This window comes from Mastomys coucha, unplaced genomic scaffold, assembly GCF_008632895.1.
Source record: "Mastomys coucha isolate ucsf_1 unplaced genomic scaffold, UCSF_Mcou_1 pScaffold22, whole genome shotgun sequence".
Lineage (NCBI taxonomy): Eukaryota > Metazoa > Chordata > Mammalia > Rodentia > Muridae > Mastomys > Mastomys coucha.
This window is the reverse complement of record NW_022196905.1, coordinates 94,148,056-94,173,011: the sequence shown is the minus strand read 5'-3', so window position 1 is coordinate 94,173,011 and position 24,956 is coordinate 94,148,056. Positions and strand designations below refer to the sequence as shown.

Below are 24,956 nucleotides of genomic sequence, written 5' to 3'. Positions count from 1 at the left end.
AAAAAAAAACTCTTTGATTTAGCAACCTCTCTGGAGAAGCAGAGGCAAGAAAGTCTCTGGGGTGTATTGAACCCAGTCAGAGCTTCACGTTCAATGAGAGAAGCTGAAGAGTCACTGAGAGACCCTGCTGTCCACGTCTGACCTCCACTCATGCCCACACCAACAAAACAGAAGAATGGAGTTTTAACTTGCTTCATTTTTGAGTGTGCATGTACATGGAGGTCAGAGGAAAAACTTTTGGAAATTTTCTCCTTCCACCATGTGAATACCAGGGGTCAAGCCCAGATTGTAGGGTTTGGTGGCAAACGCCTTCTACCCCCTGAGTTGTCTCACTGGGCCAGAATTGTTTTAGAGTCTAGCTTAATAGTGGACAGGTGGGGTCCTGGGTCTGCCACCGCCTTCCATTTGTTCTGTTTCTCTTCAGTTGAACAAATGAAAGTCTTGGCTAACATAAATGCTGTAATAACCTTTTCAAATAAGTCCTTAACAGTGTTAAGCTTCTTTTGAAGTTTTTGTTTGAGGGAGAGGTCTGTCTGTCTGTCTGTCTGTCTGTCTTGTGTCTTTTCCCTTTCCATAATCATAAAGCCTCGTGTACTACAAAAGCACTAGTGCCAGTGCCGTACGGAGCTATGCTGCTGCAGAAGCTGGCCATCTTCCATGTACCCCAGCACGTGCTGTCCCAAAGGTACCTTATCATATGTGAAATCGAAATGTCACCAGCAACCGTAGGAAATTCTACCTTCTGTGGCAGTAGATACTTATTTTCCCTAAACTCTAATATTTTTTTCCTTCAAACCTAAAATTTTGTTATTAGCAAGCAATAGTGTCTCCACTGTTGTCTTTGAAGTGGCAGGCTTGTGTTTAACCACCACGAGCATGTGTTCCGCAAGGAAACATGGCTGGTCATACACAGCCCAATCCCAAGAGTTTCCGAGACAGGGTTTCTCTGTGTAGCCCTGCTGTCCTGGAACTCACTCTGTAGACCAGGCTGGCCTCGAACTCAGAAATCCGCCTGCCTCTGCCTCCCAAGTACTGGGATTATAGGCATGTGCCACCACCGCCTGGCGTCAAGAGTTTCTTAAGGGTATCTGAGTACTTCTTGTCATGTGTCACTTCTGAGAATCAAAACTGAATACACACCTATTCTTACTGTCCCACCAAGGCCGTTCTCCAACAAAGCTGGTACTGGCACTCTGTTTTATTCTTGCCAGCACTTGGGAAGAGACACACACTAGTGGTCCATGCTAGTACAATTCCAGTTCAAGTCAGACTTTAGTATTGAGAGCTGGCTTCCTGAAACCCACCAAAAAAATGCAGGGGTTCACAGGGTGAAGGCTTGAGACCCACCTATCCAAGGAAAGGATGCAGGAAATGCTTGCTGCTCACACCCATGCTGTGGTGGCATCCACTCAATCCTGTTTGGTTGCTAATCAGACTCCAGCATGTTCTCTGTCCCCCAACCTGACCCCCATGACACCTGCCAAATGTTAAGACCAAACCCCATCACTTTGGACAGAGCTTTAGCAGGTACACACTGGGAATTCCCCTGTACAGATTGAGGCAGTATGAACAGCATACTTTGAAAGTGTTGGGATATCTAAGGAGGACTTAAAAATCACATTATTATTAATATTATCAAGACTAAAATTTGATCATTTAAAACTAAAACTGCATGCAGCTATTGCAAGTATAATGGTCTGATCAAGCAAGAGCTATTTCCCATTCTGTTACTTGAGTGACTTAAAGTCTTCATATTTTAATCTCTTACATGAAAATGTATTTGAGGGACAGGTGTAGGACACCTGTCCCTCAAAAGTATTACAAAGTTTGGGTGTTTGGTCATTAAAGAGCAGAAGCAGTACTGATGTGTGACCTCTACACATTAGCATAATTTGGCAATTAATAAGAAATGGTATACTGAAACATGGAACCTAAAAGCAAATGAGCCAAGTAAATGGCCCGTGGCAGTCAGGCCCACGGTCTCCCTCTTTTCAAAGGGAGCTGTGTTCCTTCCTCTCATCTACAGCCTACACTAATAGCGCTTGCCCTTTTCGACGACTGCAGTAAAAATATACTTTGAACGTTACTGTACGATCGTCTGTGCAGAATCACATACAGCCATATAAAGATATAAAGCATTAGAACTTCAACCCTTATGTGCACCTCTTGTGCTTCCTGCTCAGAGGCAAAGCAGAACTGCAGGCTTTGTGTGTCGCCTTCCTGGGGCACTGCTACCAACTTCAAGTGGATACTGGCACTTGAAAGTGCTGCTTCTGGCTGGGAACTTAGTGCCGGGACAGAACATACGCTTAGGCACGGGCTCCGAGCTCCACCCCAGTGTTAAAATGAAATGCCCACCACATGATGGAATCTAGTGCCAGGATAGAGCATACGCTTAGGCACGGGCTCCGAGCTCCACCCCTGGTGTTAAAATGAAATGCCCACTACACGATGCGCACGATTCTATCCACAACAGGAAACCACTCCTTTGCAAACTGCTTCAGGAAAGCAGAGTGGGAACAAAGGGCAGCCTAAGCAGCCTGAGACTGGACACCTGCAGTCACTTCACTATGTCTGGATACCTGCAGTCACTTCATAATGTCCGGACACCTGCAGTCACTTCATTATGTCTGGCTTTGCTGCCCGGGTCTGCCACATCACCAGGCGTGCTTCTAGTTCAAATCCAAATCCACACACAGAGCATGCTGCTTTTCCTTCTAAAGGAACTATCCGTGTGTTCACGTTGATACACATTCTGATGGGCCATCAGTGAGTTAAGACAGCAACCCTCTTCTAGAACTTTCTAGCCTCAGAGCCTCACCTTTAAATTGCTACCTCTGCTTAAGCTTCCAGCATCGACTCCATGCCCCACTGTTAAAATTCATTGAAGTATGAGATTCTCTTCCAATGTGACTTTTAGCTCTATGGACCTCACGTTCTGATTTTGACCCTCTGTTGAATTTGTAACTATTTTAAACAGTCATGACACAAAGCCTTGCTATGTGTCCCCTGGTGTCCTTCCCTCTGGGACACCATGCTTGCTCCCCTTCTTGTCTTTATTCACGTGATGACTCCCTCTGTCCACTCACTGTCTACTTGCTGAGCCACGCTGTTTGAGAACAGTGGGAGTCTCAGAACTGGGTGCCATGGGTGCTGTCTTCTCCCCTCCCAGCGGGGGCTCCATGGCAGCAGCAATGCCAGGTTGAGTCACTTTGCTGATTAAAACCCTGACTGGCTTCCCTAGCCCTAGCTTACCATTCCACGGCTGCTCTTTGTTCCTAACCAAGCTTTCTGCTTGCCCCAAGCCAGCTCTTCTTCCTCCATGCTTCAGGTCTTGGATGACCCTTCAGTACTAATGAAGGCTCCAGTGTAGTCCTAGCACTCCCAGCTGCGGTGACTGGCCTGTGGTCCCAGCAGTCAGCCCAGCCACATTGCTATCCCCATGCAACTCCTCACTGCTCTTTTTTATGCTGGTTCATGGTAGGATGGCTCATGGTAGGATCCCAGGGTCCGCTGTGGAAAGGCCTTGCACTGTGCCCTGTCTACCACAGTGCAGAGCATGCCTGGCAAAGCAGCTGGTAAAGCACCCTGGCTTCAGCTTGAATGCGGTTTTGGCAGCAATCTCAAAGCATGTGGTGTTGCGTTTGAGTGTCTGTGAATCCACATCCCATGCCTGAGCATCTGTATGTAAAACTCACAGATGACTGGTTCTAAACCCTCAACTCCCCTTAGTCCGGAAGGGCCCCTTAAACAGCATGTGCAGGCCACAATGGTTTTGCCCAGAGCCAGAAAAGAAAAGCCATGCCGCCACCCTGGCCTGGCAGCAGGCAGTGACCTGCACTCGTCTGTACCCGAGGCAGAGTCGCCACCGTGGAGCAGCCTAGCCGCCCTGCCTGCCAGCCCTCAGTCCTGGAGTGTGCCTTACCCATTCTGCCTGTTTGCAGATCCCATAGTACTGGCGCCACAGTAAGTGATTTGAATAACTTTGTGAGATATCTTTGCCATGAGCAGGCATGGTGGCTAACACCTGCAACCCTAGCACTCAGCTGAGGCAGGAATGCAACCAGTGAGGGGCCAGCCTGGACCACAGAATGACTTAACAGGACAACCTGGGCTATAGACTCTTGAGAGGGTCTCAAATACACAAAATTCTTTGTTTGTTTGTTTGTTTGTTTTTTGTTGTTTAGTTTTTTCGAGACAGGGTTTCTCTGTGTAGCCCTGGCTGTCCTGGAACTCACTCTGGTGTAGACCAGGCTGGCCTCGAACTCAGAAATCCGCCTGCCTCTGCCTCCCAAGTGCTGGGATTAAAGGCGTGCACCACCACTGCAAATAGCAAAAACTCTTAACTATCTTCCTCCTTCCCTTTCCCTCTCCCCGCCCCCCACATTCATATATATGTGACTGGTCATCCATGTTACAACGTGTGTCCGGGCTACATTCTTCACTGCCAAGTAAAGGTTCGTTATATCACTGATACACCACGTCTGACTTATCCACCTACACTTGGGTCATTTCTGTCCTGTAAATAACTGTCATGAACGTGCACATACAGCTATCAGTGTGAGAGTTTTCAATTTTCTTGGAGTGACACTCCTGGCTCCTGTTAGCTGTGTGGCCCCTCTTTCCTCTGCCCTGAGCAGGGAAGGATGCAGTGTGTGGCCCCTCTTTCTTCTGCCCTGAGCAGGGAGGGATCCAGGGTGCTCTCTTCACAGGGACAGCACAATCCCAGGCGTCCATACTCTGTGCTGCCTCTAAGTTCCTATCACAACACATCCCCGACCTGGGGACAGACTGCTTTCTAGTCTAAAGAGGTATCAGATTAAAAAAAGATGTCCCAACAGCTGCAGAATGTACCAGAGCCCCTGGTCCTACTTGGGCCTTCTCTGTTTCCCTGTTCTTCCCTCACCCCAGCTCTACTTCCTGAATAGATTGAGACAGTGTCCTCTGACATGTCTCCCCAGCTGACCCGGAAGCTTTTTGAGGGCAGAGTGTGGACTTAGCTATCTGATTACTAAAGTAGTTCAGTCAAATGTTGTTTCACATACATTTGGTGAAAAAATGATATCTACCCTTCAGAAATTATGGACTTAGGGATCGTTTTAGTTAGGGTTACTATTGCTGCCATGAAATCACTGTGCACTGAAAGAAGCCATGGCAGGAACTCCCACTGTACAGGGACCTGGAGTCAGGAGCTGGTGCAGAGGCCGGGGGGGGGGGGGGGGGGGGGGGGGGGGGGGGGGGGGGGGGGGGGGGGCGCTGCTTTCCGGCCTCTTCTGCATGGCTTGCTCAGCGTGCTTGCTTGTTAAGCCTGTGCTTATCTTGTTCTGTGCCTACAAATGTTCCTCCACACTGTGGGAAATGGAGTCCTCAGTGGTATGTGTGAAGCTCTTGCCTTTGCCTTCTGGAAGCTAGAAGAACACCTACTTCAGTGTTCACATGCCTGGAACTTCCATCAGGTCTCTTTGGCCTAGGCTTCCTGTCATGTTTGGTTGTTTGGTTGTTTGGTTCTTTTTTAAATGTTACTGGGCATGCTAGACTCTAGTCTTCAGCTAGGGTCAACACATTTGGATTAGGATTTGTTCATTCTTTCCCTGACCCCCCCCCCATGGGGAGGAGGAGCCCAAAAATAAAAACTGTCAAAGTGGGGCTTCCTAGTTGTCTAGGAAATGATCTCCCTACAAAAGTGTCTGTGAAGGGGAGATGGGGCAAAGGTCTCAGACGACAGAAGGGCACCAAGTGTTTGTCCTCGGCTTTCCTTCCCATCAGCTCTTCTGTCTGTCTCTTAGCTTGCTCTCTATTGATTCGATAAAACACCAGGGAGCCTCAGTGATCTCTCAGCCTGCTCGAGAAGTTGGGGTCCAGGTAATCAGGCGGGCAAGGAGTTGGCAAAATGACAGACTGACACAGGAAGTGCAGGATCTGAATGTATATTCTTAAAATTAGGCATCTGACCTTTATGGTCATTACAAAGGAAAAGAAAAGTCAGGAGGCTCTGGGTCCTAAAGCAGCAGCCTCTTCTGGATGAGCCCTGCACCCCCCCCAGACCCCGGACCCCACCCCCCATCCCCCATCCCCCACCCCCGCCTAAGCGCTCCGGGCCCTGAAGGCTGCGGACCTCCTCGCAGTACACCAACCCCTTCACAGCACAGCTCCTCTTCATTCCACTACACACACACACACACACACACACACACACACACACACACACACACACAGTAGGCTTTTATAGTCATCTTGAACACAAAAGGAGACAGAATTGACAGAAGCCAGCCAGCCAGCCAGCCAGGCCACATCAAAGTTACTTTGAACTAACAGTCAGGTGGGAACAATTCCCTCTGAAGGGCAGTGGTGTCCTTTCCGTGAAGAGCCATCTTGCCAGCTCATAGGAGGTAAGCACCAGGAGGTCCCGTTCTAGCAGCTCCTGAGAATGCCCTTGGCTGCAACTATATTAGTGACAGATTCCCAATTTCAGGGAAGCCCTTTGGCTTCTCTCTAGTATGTAAAGCAGTCTGCCGTGTGTGTGTGTGTGTGTGTGTGTGTGTGTGTGTGTGTGTGTGTGTGTGTGTGACTGCTCCGAGAATTCTAATTTTTACTTTGTTGATAGTAAACAAATAATGTCTGATCTCTTTCTCTTACCTTGGAGACAGTCTGTCTGATTTTAAGTAGCTTGCCTGTGAAATTCCAAGCTAGCAACAGCTTGGCATCAATTGGGATCGGTTGGAACACTGTTGGGGCCAGGAAACTGTTTTAATCTTAGTTTGACTAATTCTTGGGGCATCTCTATGCCTGAATGAAAGCCCGTTGACTATTGCAAAGACTAATCTGGCCCGTTGACTATTGCAAAGACTAATCTGGAACACATCTGAGTTAGGGAATGCCAACGAATGAATTCCAGGAGGCTAGGCTAGCTTCTCTGAAGTTATACACCTCTGTGGGCTGCTGTCACCCAGACTGGACTGGTACCATTACCAAATGAAAAGCTGGAGAGGGAAAGGCTACTGACTTGTGAGTACCACAGTCTGCCATCACTGAGGAGTCAGGGCAGGACCTGAGGCAAGAACTGAAGCAGACGCCATGGGGGAGTGCTACTCACTGGCTCGCTCAGCCTTTCTTTTCTTCTGTCTTTTCTGGCCCTGAGCCTAGCCCTTCAGGGCTCAGCCATCTCCCAGCCCTCAGTCCTGCCTTCCAACACAATTCACCTGCCCAAGGATGGCACTGCCCACACGGAGCTAGGCCCACCCATGCCAGTCATTAATCAGGAAAATGCTCTACAGACTTGCCTAGAGGCTCCCTCTTCCCAGGTGACTCCAGCTTGTTTCTGGCTGACAAAAAGGTAACAAGATTTATCAAGGACACAGTGGTAACTTTGAAGCAATAAGTTTTAGATTTTCTTCAGAGGTGAAGTCCCATATTACCAGAGTTCTAAGAAGTCATGAAGACCCCCATCTGTGTGCTGAACCTCGGAGTCCTCTTTCCTGTGCAGTAAAAGGTTGGGCCTAATGATAACCTTGTTACCATTTCTCCTTCCTCTCTGATTTTTCTTTAAATTCCAAGTTTTGAGATGGAGGACTTGTAACATAGACCTAATCTGTGTCCTTTCCCTTGCTTCCCTACCCTGAGCCCCTAATCTGTGTCCTTTCCCTTGCTTCCCTACCCTGAGCCCCAGGGGTTTTTTGCCAGTTCAGAGGCTCACAGAGGATGGCATCTTTGTGGTTTTCTTTTTAAATTCCTCTAGTCAGACCGCCCTCAGTTGCATGTCTTATCACCCATAACAGAGGTGGTACAATTGCTGCCACAGCTGCTCGATAGCTCATGGTAGCCCATTCCAGATGTGCTACTCGCAGGGACAATATGTTCCCTAGTGTATCAGCCGCCATTGAAGCATCTCTCTACTCAAGTGGCTGACTTCATACACCACAGAGGCCGCCCACTCCGCAACACATAGAAGACCGGCACCTGGGGTTTGCTGTAGATGCTCTGCCTTCAGACAGAGCAGCCTCAGCTCATCTTAGCCTTGTCTTGTCACTGTAGTTGGGGGCAAGCAGCTGCTTTGTGAGCCCTCCCTACTTCCAGGAGGTGATGCTAATCTGCCCAATCTGAGAAGGATCCCCTATGATCCCAGCTGCTCTGATTTCAAGAGAACAATGGCCTTGTGGGGCCAGGAGAACAAAGCTTCCAAGCAGGACCTGAAGGGACTGCTGGAAGCCAGGAAAATGATGGCTAATATTCAAACATGAACTTTCCACACAAGCCTGCAATCCCACCCCTAGCAATCTATGAAAGAGAACCGAGGGCGTGTCTGCGGGCATTTATTTCTAGAAAGTCTTACAGAAACATTTTTTATAAAAGCCCCAAGTTGGAAGTAATGCAAGTACCTATCAACTGGTAAGTGGGTTGTCCAAATCCAATATTCATAAAAAGTAGTGAATCATGTAAAAATATTATGCCTGATGCAGAATACTGCTTAGCCATGATTCCATTAGTACAGAATGGCCACAAAGACAGACTGATGCAGGTAAGCAGCAGCTCAGGGATTGACCATATTTGGGCATCCAAATGGAGTAACTACAAATGGGCACCAACAACCTTTGGAGAGGACATGGAAATGGTTTCCAACTCTCTTTGGCTTGAGTGAGTTTTGACTCATAAATTAGTGCTGCTGCTGCTGCTGCTCTGAGGCGAGTTCTCATGTAGACCCAAGCTGGTCTGGAAGTCACGCACAGCTGAGGCGACTTTGGCCTTGACTATCCTGCTTCTCTCCTCCCCAGGGCTGGCCTGACCGGGGCTGGCCTGACCGGCGTGCATTAGCAGGCCTAGCCTGGTATGTAAATTACATCTCAGCAAAGTGTCTGGGGAGGAAAAAGACATTCTGACCAATGAAGTATGTCCATCTTACCTTATCAAACGAATGAAAAATATGTTTGCAAGTTTTTAAGAATATTCCCCAAACTTAGCACTCTTCTAGATCCCAACTGAAGGTTAAAAGTCACATGATTGTGACTAGAAAACCATCAGAATCCACTAAGCTCCAGTCAGACCCAGCAGAAAGGAGGCTGGAGTTCATAGAAAGGCCCCAGCAGACTCTGTGGGCTTGGAAGGAGAGCGATCTGGATGGAGTTCTGTTCTTCCAAAGTGGCTTTCCTTTCTCCTGCTTATGTGGACAGCTTGACTGTCTAAAGAATTTTCTCTGTGCCCTTTGTACATGTTAGGAAAGTGGAACGATTCCCCCTGCTCCTTTTGTGCTTGAATAAATGACCCAGGGTGTGTACCACGTCTATACATAAGACACCAGGCTGTCAGAATGGCTATTGATTTGAATTGTCTGGACCCTGTTTTCTTTGCAGCAATTTCATAGGCTTCTAAATACATAGACCCTTTATACATGAAAGTTCAGGAAGGGAAGGAGATTCTCAAAGGTGCTCGAGTGGTGCCCCATCTCCCAGGAACTTCTCAAAGGTGCTCAGGTGGTGCCCCATCTCCCAGGAACTCTGGGTTTGCATCTGTCTCCACTCTGTCCATCCCCCTCCCCTCCGAGAAGTCTCCTTGTGTCTTGTCTAAGTGGAGCTGAAAACCGCGAGTTCCAGTTATTTCCAGAAGGGCTCACTGTGCTATACAGATTACTGGGGGATTCCGGGTTTGCTCAAGTGAAGTGGGAGGCTGCCTACTATTTGAGAAGCCACCACAGCAGCCATGGCTGAAGCAGCAGCTGGTTTTCAGCTCGGCAGCACCAGCTTGCCCTTTGCCACTGAAGTTGTGCAGTAGAGGAGGGGCAGGCAGAACTAACCAGCTACTCCACACTGGACACCAATCAGGGTTCCTTCGTGTGATCGGCAAGGGACAATGAAGTTCACCTTAGCAGTAGGTAAGGTGACGCTGTGGGACAAGGTGGTGTCTAGAAGCCTGGTGCTTATAGAATGCTTTTGCTCTGACGAGAAAACAGCACTGCAAAATCAAAATACCATTGAATTTTTATTTTTCTATCCCAGTTTCAGTAAAAAGATTCAGGGGACTGATTGATCCATATCATAAGCTCTCACCCTGTACAGTATATCCACAGCGTCGAGCGCTGATTGACACATAGCATAAACTCTCACTCTACAGTATATCCACACTGTTGAGACCTTTATTCTTATCAGACCAGGTGTCACCATGACCTCTGCTCAAAGTGCAAAGGGACAAAGGTGGGGGTGGGGGGCAGCCTTTAATCTCGGACAGCAACTGTCTGTTCAAAACCACAAGGAAGACTCAGGAGAACACCCCATTCTCAGACATCACCATCCCAAAGGCTAACAGGTCATGCAGCAGTTCAAACGGCGATATTTCCATCGATGGGTCACCGCTGTGGTGTGTCTTCTGGTTGTCATTCACCCACTGCAGCACGCCATTAGATGACGCCTCTTCCAGTGCAAATGTAATGCTGATCAGTCTGGCTCTCACGATGATGGTTTGCTAAAGTATAGTCCATTATAATATACACGCTATAAAATGTATGCTAAAATGTTCATCTCTAGAGTGTTGTTAAAGAACTCACTTGTTTTTATATGGCATGATGTACACCCAGCTCTAACAGATTTGAGAAAAGCTCTTACTGTAACCCCAAATAGTCCTTTGTTTAGAAGAATATTGATTTTTAATACATGTATTAAGTAATGCTCTCATAATTCTGCCTCGCAAGCCCTCACCACGACAACATGGTGGGTAAGAAGCCACCTTGTCCTCAAGCATCCTTGCTCGTTCCCGGGCATGCTCCTATCACAAGGTTTCCCTGTGTTTCTTTGGTGCCTGAAACTCATTTATGGTCAGCATCTGGGGTAGGGCATGGGACAGACAAAAGCTGTGGCAGCTGACATCAGCTCCCACACATCCCAACTGAGAGGGGGTCACCTAACCTGGCAGTGCTTCCCAGGCTTCCACTGGCTTGTATGCAGAGGATGTGGGCTGAATGCAGCCCGGGATCACAAGTCACCTAGGGGACAACAATGGCGTTCTCAGGACCGAGGATCATAGCATCGCAATGCTCACGCATACACTGTGTGTGTAGGGGGCTAGTGATGGCTATGGGCTCCTCCTCAGAACCTGAGAACATCTACAAGTGGGAAGGACATGTGTGATAACTGAAATTTATTTCTAATTTAAACAAAACATTTATTCTTTTCATTACCAAATTATCCTTTACAGTGTCTCCATGTCTCCCCCTCTGGGCACTGAAGTTGGAGAACTAGGTCATCTCTGGGGGTGACCATGACATTTGGTTAAGGATGGCTGCAGAGCACACGCTGTAGTAGATCTGCTAGCCTGCTCACAGGGCCCTCTTCCACCTGTGGAAGCCGTGGCAATTCCTGTGCTTTTCAGCTTTTCACGGCTCTTGTTTCTGCTGGATTTTTATTCTTGGAGTTCCAGACAGGACAGGAAGTGCAATGTGACAGAGGTTAACTACCAGCAGGGGGCTGTCCTGGGCTGGGTCTTTAGGGAAAGCTCTCCTCTTTCCAGGTGTGGTGTACAGAGAGATGGACTGCCAAGCAGTGCCTCACCCCAGGCAGCCTGCTGCTGCTCAGGCACCCCCCAAATCACTCAGAGGACTGCGGACCCTGGTGAGGTATTGTTGGTGGAGGAGCCCCACGCTGGGCTCCTCACACAGGACACTGAGTCTCTTGGGAAGTTGTTTAGATGCCGCTCCAAAAGTTTCATAAGAAATGGATTCTGAAAACTTCTTTTTAAACAAATCAGTAGTGACGTAAGCTTCATCCTGTAGCTTCTGAACTGTGAAACTACTTAAACCAGGGTGTCTCCATGACTTTCTCTGAAAGGTCCAGCTGGAGCGGAGCCCAGGAGTGGGGCACCTGCCTGGTATGTACCAGACCCTGGGTTCTAGCCCAGTGCCATGAACAAACAAACAAAAAGAAGAGAGAGAAAAGTGGACAATCACTCTTTTTCTTTCTTTTTTTAATCTAACTCAGCCCTTCAGAAATGCTGGAGATCGTTAGAGGAGGAAGCCGGGAGACGTCGCTTCCCACGGGGCCTGCAGAGCATCCAGCTACAAAGGGACAGTTCCCAGTGCAAAGGTCAATGTGTGTGCAAAAGATCATACTGCCAGGCACAACCCTAAGAGGGCCTCAGTTGATAGTGTTTGACTCTTTAAAACCTAAGTCTCCTAAATCATGGAACCCGGCCAGTGAGGGCAGAGACTTTTAACATTGGAAAATACATCTTAGAAAAGTACAGGCTCTTTCACGGGTGGGCAACTGCTGCACACTCATCTTAGATCTCATGTTTGTTAAATATTCACAGTAATTTCAGCGAGAGAAACATTTGTATCTGCAAAGCCTGCATCTACCGAGTTTTAGCCTTAGGCTGGCTCAGTGCATGCGACTTCAGTCGGAGCTGGTATGCGAGCTCCTCCTCAGCAGTTGGTCCTCAGGGCAGCAGCTACACCTTCAGGGTGGGCTGCAGGATGCCTTTCTCGGTGAGATGAATCTTCAAGGTTCTGTAGATATTGAGCTGCTGTTCTGGTTGGAGCACTAAGAGCTGCTGGAGCACCTTACTGGGATTCGGACCCCTGGTGGTGAAGCAGAGAAGACCCATTCACAGTCTGCACAGAAGCTAAGCGAGCACATGCCCGAAGACCCATTCTTAAGTGCTGACTGAGCAGCTGCCTTTATAGAAGGGAAACAGCTCTTCACAAGCCCGCACTCGGACTTGTCCAGTGCTCACGAGACGGGAGCATGGAGAGCGTGCATGGAGGAAGCAGATCTAAGGTCTAAGGTCTACAGACATTCTCAAGGGCAACTTGATAAAGAACAGACCTTCAGAGCAGCAGACACAGGACCAACCAAAAGGAGGCACATGAAAAAACCTGAAAATTTTAGCCTCAGAGAGACTTGTAGACCACGTAAGGTACTTTGTTGAAGAAATACCCTCAGGGAACTATGATCGGTCACCTGAGAGACAAAACACAAAAGTCCTCCACCAAAGCCCTACCTGGGATGGACAGCAGGTGTCAGGGCCTTCTTCAAAGTCTTAGGGAGACCAAGAAGCAGGCAGCCCTGGCTTCCTAGCTCATCTGCTACAGCAATCGGCAGAGGGCTGAGGAGAGAGGGGCCCAAGGAGCGGCTATGTGACTGCGGGGCAGGGCCTAGCCCATCACCCCTCTCCTTGGGCTCACTCTTCCAAGACCCCTGCTGCAGCCCTACAGTGTGCAACTTATCTGGGGTGCAACGAGCTGGAGAATTCCACCCTCTGGGTTCTGGTAATTCTGTTGCAGTCTTGGGAACCCAATGTCCCACAGGCTGGTTGGAGAGCCCATCACATTCATATATGTACAGTTCTAAAACACGGCTTTATGAAATCCCACAGACATGATAGCTCACAACTGTAAGTTCAACATTGGACATGCTGAGGTAGAAGAATTACTGTGACTTGGACTACATAGTGAGTTCCAGGTTAGTCTGGAATACAGAGTCTCAAACAAACAAACAAACAAAAACAACACACACACACACACACACACACAAACCAAAACAAAAAAAGCACCAAAACTTAGCACCTTAAAATCTCTATGTCTAATTATTGTCATAAACCTTCCCCAGTGCACTGTGGAGGAACGTGTGCGCACACTTGTGGAGGAGAGAGTGTGTGAACAATGGTGGGATCTAACTGGGAAATCCCATGTGTGAACCACAGAGGGCAGCTCACACTAAGAACAGGTAAGTAAAATGATTTATAATACAGGCTGTTAAACAGAATCCTAAGAACTGCCCTGCCACTCCCAACACTGAAGCGTGGTCTTCTGTGGAGTTATCATCATAGTGGGATGAGCAGAGGCACAATTTACTCTGCAGACCTTTGGCTTCCAACAACTGCTGCACAGTAGCACAGGGCAGCCATCCTATGGGTCACCTTCATTTCTGGAGGCAAGCTGGCAAGGACCTGTGGCATGTGCCCCTCACAGCCAGAGTCTACTCAAATTACAGCCCAGCTTGTCTTGTTACATTCCCTGGCCCAGCAGGAGCAGCTGCCAGGCCACAGAGAGAGGGGCCATCCCAACAGGCGCTGGGACATGGAAAGTGACATCAGCAAGAGCTTCCTGCTAGCTGGATCCAAATAGGTCAAGGATCTGCTTTCAAGGCAGGGACGCAGCTGAACATGGCCCTGCCGCTGCCGCTGCCAGCACAAGAGAGAGTCCTCTTAAACAGCAAATGTGAATTAATGCCTTAGAAACTTGCCATCTTCTGAATAATAAAGTTTTTATTTTGTGGTTTTTTTTTTTTTAGGGATTTAATCACTAATACCAAAATCTATCAACAAGGCAATGCAATGGAAAAAAAGACAAAAACGGTCAGTTGAAGTCATAGAAAAATAAAATAACCAGAAGAGAAAGACACTGCTAAAAGTGAAGAGAAGGGGATGTAAAAAAATGAAAAGATGGAGAAAAAGAATGTAAACTCCAGAGGAAGCTCTGGGGCCGTCCTGACATATAATGGAACGGGCTGGTAGAGAAGCAGTAAGATGGCCATGGTTCACTGACCAAATGACGAGCAACACAGAGAAGCTGCTGTGCAAGGTAATGTGTTCCAATACAACCTCCAAAGAAGAGGATCTAAATGTACATGCTTCTCCCAGAGTAGGAAAGGGAATGGCCTGCAGTTGACAGGAGACCCCACAGCTAGAGAGCAAGTTGAGACAAGCACCTGCAACTCAAATGACCACACTGAGTACTTAGAAGAACAGAGTCCCACAGACACAATAGTATGCCTGAAGCTTGCAGGGGGATCATCACCTCTCTGTGGATGCAGCATGTGCCAGAAGGGGTGACGTGGCGGGCCATGATGCAAGTTTCAAAAATGACGGCACAAAATGCTTCTTACAACCACATTGGAACAAAGGCGACGATCAGTAAGGAGAGAGGAACAAAAAAGTCCTGATTTGTTTGGAAATCAATCAATATACGTCTAAGTAACCAGTGTGCCAAAGAAGATAGTGGTGCAGGAACTTGAAAATGTACACGATGTCTGTACAGGGTGAGAGCAAAGGGTGTTCAAGAGCAAGTGTGTAGTATCAGATAAGAAGGCTGAACATGAAAGCTTGGGCTTTATCTTACAAAGCTAGAAAAGGAACACATTAAACTTTAAAAATGTAAACAAATGAAGACAGGAGAGTATGGACCAGTGAGGACGGAGAGATGTACCATACAGAGCATAAGGAGTCTTCATTATCTGAAAAGCTGAACAAAGCTGGGGAACTGTGAGATGGCTCCACCAGAAGGTGGCACAGAAATTCTTACTTTGCTATGGAGACATTTTTAATTGCATGTTTATGAATTCCTAAATGTAACGCTCTCTCTAAATGACTGATGAAAACATATTTTCCAAGACTTTCTGGGCCCCAGGGGAGACCATAGGCATCAAATTGCCAAGTCACTACTGTTGGCTATCCCATGCTCCATTGACATTGCAGGGCAGATCTGAAACTCAGTGCCAGCAAGCAACCACTCACCAAGCAGCCACCTCCTCCTGCCCTTCCCTCACACATGCAGCAGTAATGTCTCCCCTGCTTCATTTTTGCCATGGCTCCTGAAACCATCAATATCACTTCCTTGTTGCTCTCTGCAGACCCTCCCATCCCCCGCAGGAAGTGCTGGGGACAGGGTTTATAGTCTGCTGTGTTCATGCCTAGAACATCTTGTGACGAGTCACAGACACTCAACAGCTGGGCTGAATGAACTGTCTTCTCTTTAATGGCAATCAGTGAATGCCTACTGGTAAGAAAGGCAAACTCTCCAATTTTGAACCCTGCATAAGGCACATAAATCGAGTCCTGCTAAGAACCATGGTGCAGACTACCTTTAGGCTGCTCAAATGCTCTAAAAACAATGGAGATTGAACCCTGCTATGTAGAGTTATGATTTCATTTATTTTGACACTGTAAACAACCATTGACAGAGACGGTAAACTAATGGGACCTCCAAGGAGTCATGCCGTGAGAAGCTTTCGGTTCTGTTTTCAATAGGAACGTACCTGATAAAGCTGGTGATATACACATGTACGAATGTTGCCATCAAGTACTGACAATCAAACCTGTCCATTATCCCACCGTGTCCAGGAATAGTGTTTGCAAAATCCTGCAGAAAAAGACAAATGTGCAGAAAAATCACCTATACCAAATTCTGTTATATTAATGTTTTTTCACCTTATAAGGAAAACAACTTTACCATTCATTTTCCCAACAAATACAAATAAATTAGAATACAACCAACAGATTAAAACGTTATTTCTTTAAAATCTCCACTCACTGTTTAATGATTTCCAAACTGGCCCACGACGTTGAAATAATACTAAATATTAAGTCTAGCACTTTTCCTCATTAATAAAATTTTAAATAGAATGTCTGTTTCTATCCTCTAATTTCCTGACTGTCTCTGCCCCTACATGGCACAGGCTGTGTGGAAGCCGCCTTGGTGTTTCACATATGCCCAAGCGTTTCTGATTTAGACTTGTCCAAAGGTTCTTGCTCTGAAACACTCCAGTGATAAACAGTCTTTTTCAAGCACTGAGGTAAAAACGAGCAACGCACATGGCTCACTGAGAACATCCAAGCACTAAAGCCTACAGAGAGGCAGGGCAATGGTAGCAGGGCTTCTGCAAACCCTGCCTCAACCCCAGGGAGAGAGGTGACTGGAGGCTCTTCTAGCACACTAGGGCAGCTAGCACACAGGAGGCCTCTACCTTCAAGACTGTTTACAACGGCATTCTAATACCTACTCTCCATTTAAGTTACTGAGAAGCTCTGTGACTAAGTTTTGCCAACTCACTTCCTCCCATCTCTGCTCGCTGAAGCATGAGGGAGCCACAGCAGCCTGACCCCACTTTTGTTACCCCATGAAGCCTCACTTGTCACCACAGACTGGACCGGGGACGGAGCATCTTGAGGCCTCCCTGAGCTCATTTCGTTCCCTGGTCAGCCTAAGGCCTGTGTGGTCAGGTTTCCAAACACTGTGTTCTCAACCATCCTTGCTCCCCACTTTGACAAGCCACTCCTTCTTGTACTCACTTCAATTGTCTTCTTTAGGCTTCTCTGTAAGACATCCTCATCAAATCTCAGCCCCAGTGGCTGCTCCTCAGAGCTACCTTCCCTGACCTCATCTTCAACAGCCATGCTAGTCTTTAATGAGCCAATTCCACCTTAACATGGTAAGGGCAGAGGACTGAAATGACATCACTTTAGGATGACCCAGCTCTTCTAAAGCATAGGGACTATTGTGAGTTTCTGGACCAGAATCAGTTCACCACATCCCACAAACCAAATCTAGCCTATAAGCATGTCTTATCAACAAAGCTTTACTGAGACAATATGGACATGTCTGTGGGGCAAGCTTTGTGTAGCAGGGTTAGAGAGGAAATGCTGTGGTGGAAGAATGTTCTTCACAGCCTGCAGGATGAGAGCTCCCCTTCAAAAGCTCCTCAGCAGAGCCCATCAGGAGACTGGGAAATGCTAAGCTGCCACAAGGCACAGACAGATTGCTGACATCTCGAATGGCAGGGCTGTGCATACAGCAGCAATGAGGGGGCATTCCATTTCCAGAAGAGGTTCATACACTTCAGAATGAACAAATGGGGCATAGCCAAACCCACCAAAGGAGAATACACTCAAACCAGCCAGGCAGTATGCCTGTGAGGCAAAAACAGATTTCGGGGATGGTGTGATTTCCTAGGGGCTTGTGGATGACATACCAATGACAATATAGCTCCTAATAATGTGTACAACAATGTGTACTCTAATGTGTAGAGAAGAATGTAAAAACAAACCTTGATTTTGAAAGCTCTTTTGAATCCACTGGCGAAGAAGCCTCCAAATGGGCCAATCAGTGATGCAAACGTTGAAAGGGCAATGCTGTGTATCTGGAAGGGGTACAAGCTCACTGTTTCCTGAGGAGGAGGAAGCAGAGAGGACCTGTTTGTTAACCCTGCATTCACTGTGCCTCAGAACCCAGGAAGCTTGGCAGATGTGGGAAGTCAAAGCAGGCCACTTTTTTTGTTGACTTTCCAAGCTTTGACAACCATAGGAGAAAACCCGGCATCTGACGCTGGGCGGATTCCCTGGCCCACACCCACTGCCTCCCTGTCACCCAGGGTGCAACTGTGGAATCCTAGCTCGGCTGCATTGGAGGCCTACACACAAGCTCACTCCAAAGTCTGTTGTTCTGCCAGCCATAGTTCTTTGCTCTTATGGGACTTATTTTAATTTTATATTTTATAACAATTTAATTTCAAATGACAAAAAGTAATAAAAACTTGTCTTTCTTGCCAAAACTAAGTTGAAAGCTATGGAATCTATGGGGGGGGGGGTGTTAGAGAGATAGCTCAGTGGTTAAGAGCACTGACTGCTCTCCTGGAGGTCCTGAGTTCAATTCCCAGTAACCACATGGTGGTTCACAACCATCTGTAATGGGGCCTGATGCCCTCTTTTGGTGTGTCTGAAGACAGCTACTCATATACATGAAGTAAATAAATAATTCTTAAAAAAAAATACTATCAAGGGGTGGTGGTGTGAGTCTGTTATCCAGCACTGCTGACATGGAAACACCTTCAGCAGGTGTTTTGACTATAAAGTTCTTTTCCACTTAAGTATCTATGAACTGAAAGCAGCACATGATGACTAAGGTCCCAGAAACACGCTCAGCCCACAGTTTCAGATCTGTTCTCAAAGCAAGGGGCATTGCTCCAAACTGAAGACTGGTTCCAGCTCAAGTCTTACAGCATGTGACAGTACGTATGGACGTTGAGAAAAATGTCTAGGATCCACATCATGAGCCCTCCTACGTCAATCAGCAAATAAGAAAACGTCCTATAGATAAGCCCAGGGGACAATCTGACAGAGGCAACCCTTCAGCTGTTTCCTCTTCACACATACAAACTAAGCAGCCCATTCCATTTCCCACTTTAACTATGTATTAACAGATGGGGGTTCCACCAGAGAGTGTCCCAAAGATTCTGAAGAATGACACCTCAAAGATGCTTTAAATGGTGGCAGTGGGAAAACTTATTTTTAGAAGATTTCCGTGCTAATAATGAACCCTAAAAATCAAGGGCTCTTTCAACTGATGAGTCTTGACTGAGTTTTATACTGACTTTAATCATATCAGAAATATGGAAATTTTATTCAAATCATTTATTTGTAAAATTTTTAAATTTATTTTTAAATGTTTTAAAACACTTTGACAATACAAACTAAATTACTATCAGTATTTAAATCATTATACAAATAAATTCCTAGTATATAAACATACAAATGCCCTGGAGTGTTAATACCCATTTAATGATGTTTAAGAAGATGATACTTCTATATCTTTTTTTTTTTTTTAAGAATCAGAACTTCAGCTGGGCACACCTTTAATCCCAGCGCTTGAGAGGCACAGGCAGGCAGATTTCTGAGTTTGAAGCCAGCCTGGTATACAGAGTGAGTTCCAGGACAGCCAGGGCTACACAGAGAAACCCTGTCACTTTTAAAGGCAGCTCAATCAGGAACAATGGCTCTAGTCAGGTTAGTGGGACTTCTGTCTGTCTTACCCGGATTAATGGGACGTCTGTCTGTCTGTCTTACCTGGCTCAGCACTGCCTGCAGGAATGGAGGGAGAGAGTAATTCTGAAGCTGGAACAGTTCTGAGGGCTCACACTCTGTCACGAAGGAGTTGACATCGCTGCGGTATTCCACTGGGCACACGAAGTACTGGTACTTGGACAACACATAGGCAGCCTGAAGAACAAAGCAAGATTCCTAAGACAATGCCCAAGTAAAGGAAAGCATGTGTCACAAAGGACATAGCCAGATGCCGGGATATCTTTGCAGAGGTCAGGATGGTCCCAGGAAAGGCCTTCAAAGGCCTTGAGAGAACGCAGGGATTTCTGAAAGAAGTGAGGTCTCCTAAGAAGGGGTGGGGCTGATGCAGTCTAAAAGAACATCATAGGAGATCTTACTCTCTAGTGTATCTTCTTACTACTCTAAGTGTGTGTGCATGAAGCATGCATGCCCCAAGACAGCCCTGTGGAGTCAGTGTTCTCCTTTGCCTTTCATGTGGACTCTGGGGATCAAACCAGCATCTCCAGGTCTGCTTTTACCCGCAGAGCGCAAGACCTTACTTTTAAAAGTCCGCACACTAACTCTTAGCAGAGGCTAGGAAGATGCAGTAAAGGAGTGGATTATAAAGATATGGGGTGTGCAGGGGGCTTGCTGCACCCAGGCTTACACTAATCTCATCAGCTGATGATACAAAATCACTAAGCAAACGGTGCACGGCAGTGCAGATGAAAGGTGCCATTATCCCTTACCAGACCAGGGTGCCCACGGCAGTTCTTAAAGTTAGCTGTCCTCAGCCATGGAAATGGGAGATAAGACATCTTCTTGTACATTTAAGTTGCCAAACAAAAGGTTACCTTTGGTTCTCCTCTAGCCACTCACCCCATTGTTCTGCTCAAAAAATTCAAATATGATTCTAAGAATGAATAACTGCCTTGCCTCCAAACAAACCAGTTTCTTACCTGGCTGTATGTTATGTTTTAAGGGCTAGCTCATATTTCTAAATAACAAACTCTTACAGCATTATTTAACTTGGTATTTTGCTTTTGATGCATAAACCTTACACAGGATCTTCTGTGTATATCAAGGATTACTGATGTTCTACCTCAAACCTTGTTTTTTTCCCCCAAATTTTATTAGAATCTTCATTGAGAATGCATTATGTTTATGGATTAAATAGAGGGGTAGTTTTCCCATACAAGACAACACTGAGTTTCCAGTTATTTATGTATTTACCCTCCCAAAGTTTCATGTTATTGTGATTACACTGTTTGGATGTGATATTTTATATCAACTACATCAACTTTATATCAACTTATATCAAATTTCAAGGACTAGAGTTAAAAATCTAACAGGGCCTGGTCTTCTGGTTCTAATGGTCACGCCCTGTCCCATTCCATCCTGCCCTGCCCCTTCAGTGCTGTTCCCTGAGTCTACAGTGTGGGGTTGAACTGTTGATGTATTTAGTGGGTGTCAGCCTGTCCTGATGCCCACAGGTAAATGTGGCTCTCATCTCTCATCAAAGAAACTTCTTTAGGCAGCAGGCAGGAGTGGGGGACTATCAGAGAAGACCATGTTAATCAAAATGCAGAGAATAACTGACTATGGGTACCTATTTAATAAGTTTTAACAAAATATTACTAGTATTTTGTGATTTTGTAGGTTTAGAAAAGGCTAAAATCTAACGGGTTTTCAGAATATAAATACAATTAACATCCTACTAAAACTCACAATGAATCCAAATATGACTGTGGAGAAGAAACCGCCAATGAATCCTTCCCAGGTCTTCTTCGGAGACAGCTATAGCGGCGGAAGAAGATGGGGGCAGGGGTTAGTGCAGTGCGAATCCAGGACTGCGGGGCCTCCATAAGCTTCCCTGCGCCCTGTACTCCCCCATTCCGCCCCTGTTCTGCTTTCAAGCAGGGTTTGTGTGACAGAGCCCTGACTATCCTGCTGGAACTCGCTCTGTACTCTAGGCTGGTCTCAAGTTCATAGAAATCTGTCTCCTGAGTGCTAGGATTAAAGGTGTGTGCCACCGCTGCCCAGTCTTCCCTTTTCTCTCAATCCAACGATTTAAAGCTGCCCTTGCTCACTGCACCGTGTGACTCACCTGAGCAAGTGTCTAGACAAGCATCTAACACACAGCAGACCCTCCTGTATGTGATGCATTATGAATGTCAATTCATTTCTGTTAAATAGCCTCAAGTCCTTTCTCTTTTTTGTCTTTCAGAGGGCTATACATTCTGTACTGAAATCCTTTCCTTGTGACTGCATGCTCCTCTTGGAATAAGGTTGTTAGTCATCCTGAGTGCACACCACCAGTGCTGCCCACTCCCGATCAAAGGACAGAAGGAACACAATAGGGCCCAGGCACTGGTACACTCCAGGTTGTCTTGTTTTGGGCAGGTAGGTTAGGGGGACAGAGTCCCATGATGTAGCCCATTCTGGTCTAGAATTTGCAATCCTTCTGCCTCAGCCTCTCAAGTACTAAGATTACAAACTAGTGCTCGAATGTTCGGCTCAGTTCTAATATGCAATGTATATGAGATTTCCTTCCAAAATGAAATATTCAACAGGCCCAAATTAGCACGCTCACGCGCACACGCACACACTATGATCTATATCTACCATTAGAGAGAAAGAAATATACTGTGCTTCTAAGAACAGACACTGGATATGTTTCAGTCTCACTCTTATTTCCCAGTCAACTAGACATTGAAGGGAGAAAAATCTGGAGGTAAGTCAGGAACTTGGTAGTGTAAGGAGATAAGACTTGAGTCTGTGGTCCTAAATGCCCAGAGCTGCCCATGGAAGGTAAGAATTTAAATGGCTGTGTTAAGGGGCCTGCAGGGATAGAACTAACAACTCCCACAGAAGGAATGGGTCACAGCCCAAGCTACCTGACTGAGCTCCTTGTAGAGTTCTTAACCTTTACGTTGAGGCACCTCAAAGCTAAGGTAGCTGGCAGCCTAACAAACCTGGCAACAGTTCTGCCACAGAGAAGGTACCAATGCCCCTTCTCCTTGGATAATCCAGCATCTATATTAGTGTCATCAGGTAGATTTAAACTTTCTGCTGATGACTTAAGAAAGCTTCCAGCTGACTCATAGCAGATCACCAGATAACTGGTCAACCTCCCAGGTGTATCGTATAAATGATCTTCTTTGGTGAAATCATTTGAAAGGTATTCAAAACCAGCCACCGGGGCTTCTGAATGGCTCGCAGTCTCCCTCATAGCATGCTGGGTTAGAACTCGTGAGCATGCTCACTTGTTCTGGCGCAGCAGCTTTAGAAACATGTCAGAGATCCACCCCTTGCAGGCCAGCAGACCCCTGCCTTAGCCTGGTTCTATGTGGCTGCCCACAAGAGGAGAGCTGATGAAGGTGCTCTGAGGGGAGGCTGCCCACAACTCCCCAGGAGCCCTGCACTTGCTCACACTGCTCAGCAGCATGTGGCTAATCATTATCCTGGCCCCTGCTTGCCTCTCAGCCAAGGAATACACTCGTAAGACTCCTATTGAACACTTTGCTCAGCATGGAAACTGACTCCTAAGTGAAGCCCCAACATAAAAAGCTCTTTAAAGAAAAATCAAGCCAGGCAATAGTGGTGTACACCTTTTATCCCAGTACTCAGGAAACAAGAGGCAGGTGGATCTATGTGTTTGAGACCAGCCTGGTCTACATAGTAAATTCTAGGACAGCCAGGGCTACACAGAGAAACCCTATCTCAAAAAACAAAACAAAAACTGATTAAATCAGTACTAGGAAAGTTTAGATTTTTTTCATAAGTACTTGTTTCTTTCTTGCCCCCAAAATAAGATCTGAATAATTTAATTCATGTCCTTGGCTCCACAGTCCACAAACAGAATCAAACCCAAGGCACAGGGCTGGGCACAGGTGCTTCCTCCCTGTCTTAAGCTTTCTCTACTTGCTTTAGCCCCTCTAGTCTTATTTTTAAATGACCTTGGGTGTCTCTGCACACAGATGTGTGCCTTGCTCTTTTAGGAAGTTTAATGAAGGAAGGGATAGCGGAGCGAGCAGAGCCAAGGCTAGCTGGGGCTGCTGGGATGGGCTAAAGAACTGAGGTCAGGGAAGGAGAAACCACGAGGAAGATGAGGTGACCAGGAGGAGCAGAGGAAAATGGAGCCTGACTCCCATGGAGGACCCACTGCACACATGATAGCAAACTCAGAGGAACTCTGAGGAGGCATCCCACTGCCCTGCCGTGAGCTGCTTCGTGCAAAAGAGCCAATGGGTGAACCATCCCGGGCCTCGGCTCTAAGGTTAAGGGATGGGCTCCATTCTGGCATTTCCCATTACCTTAATTAAAGGAGTTCTTCCAAAAAAAAATCCAAAAAGGTAAGCCGTGATGTCATTGCAGATGACACTTGATATGGGGACAAGGAACCTTTAAAATATTAGCAGAGACATGTGCAGAGTTAGACAGCAGGCAGTTACAGTGACCCCGTGACACTTGATATGGGGACAAGGAACCTTTAAAATATTAGCAGAGACATGTGCAGAGTTACACAGTGACCCGGTCTACAGCTCAGAATGAACCCACAGTACATGGCAAAGGCCCAGGAGAAACAGAAAATACCAAAAAGAGCTTGTTCATTTAGCCAGGAAACAGCACAAAATCCATCACTAAACTAAGGAAAATACTGAATAGTCAATTGCTGTAGCTACAAACACTTACATTTCAATTTTATGAGAAACAACTTACAAAAAGAACCCCATCATTTCTTTTAGGAAACCTTGTGGAATGCACAACAAGCCACTTGTGCAGGCAGAGAATAAAGTGGTAAGTTTACCCAAGCTCTTAGTGAAAACTCTCCTTCAGGAAAAATATTAATTTTAATTCTTTCTATCTTAGCCTATGACTCTGTCAAACTCTGCAGAACCTATTTACATAAGCAACATTCCTCCCTCAATCGAAAGGTTTTATATGACATCTGTCCAAAAACTGGGATGTAAATGTTTACATAGAAACATGCACATTTTGGTAAACTGTCAGGGGGTAAAACCTATTCTGGCAAAATTCCAGTTAGCTACAAAAGACTCTAGTTGGTAATGTTACAGTGGATGGGGGGTGGGGAGGGGTTGTTTTTATTGCACATATGTGGGTACACAGAACCTTGTTAAGCCTTCTCTCCATTCTACCTCACTTCTAATTATTAAATTGGATAACTTTTAATTAATAAAAATGCTTTCTGAACCTGTGAAGCCCAGTGCTGAGGAGCTCACAGCTCTGTGCAAGCAACAGGCTAGAAGCCTGCTCCTTCCCTCACCGCCACCCGGAGAAGAGCCCCCTTTCTGAAGGCCGACTGGCACATACTTTTTGCATGTTGTGTAAATAACATCCATCCCTTGCTTTTTTTTTTTTTT

At 46.5% G+C, this 24,956-nt stretch overlaps 1 protein-coding gene across 1 annotated transcript in view; it reads right to left on the bottom strand.

Moving 5' to 3' along the window:
• Positions 1–9,956: 9,956 nt before the first annotated feature.
• The window catches only part of Cds1 (CDP-diacylglycerol synthase 1), a 59,016-nt gene continuing 44,016 nt past the window's right edge, over positions 9,957–24,956 (bottom strand). The window contains exons 8-13 of the mRNA XM_031337000.1: positions 23,889–23,976; positions 21,301–21,369; positions 19,597–19,749; positions 17,802–17,921; positions 16,014–16,117; positions 9,957–12,556 (exon numbers count right to left, since the gene is read on the bottom strand). Coding sequence (XP_031192860.1) covers positions 12,427–12,556; positions 16,014–16,117; positions 17,802–17,921; positions 19,597–19,749; positions 21,301–21,369; positions 23,889–23,976 — 664 coding nt within the window. The 3' untranslated portion in view covers positions 9,957–12,426. The remainder of the gene's footprint in view (positions 12,557–16,013; positions 16,118–17,801; positions 17,922–19,596; positions 19,750–21,300; positions 21,370–23,888; positions 23,977–24,956) is intronic.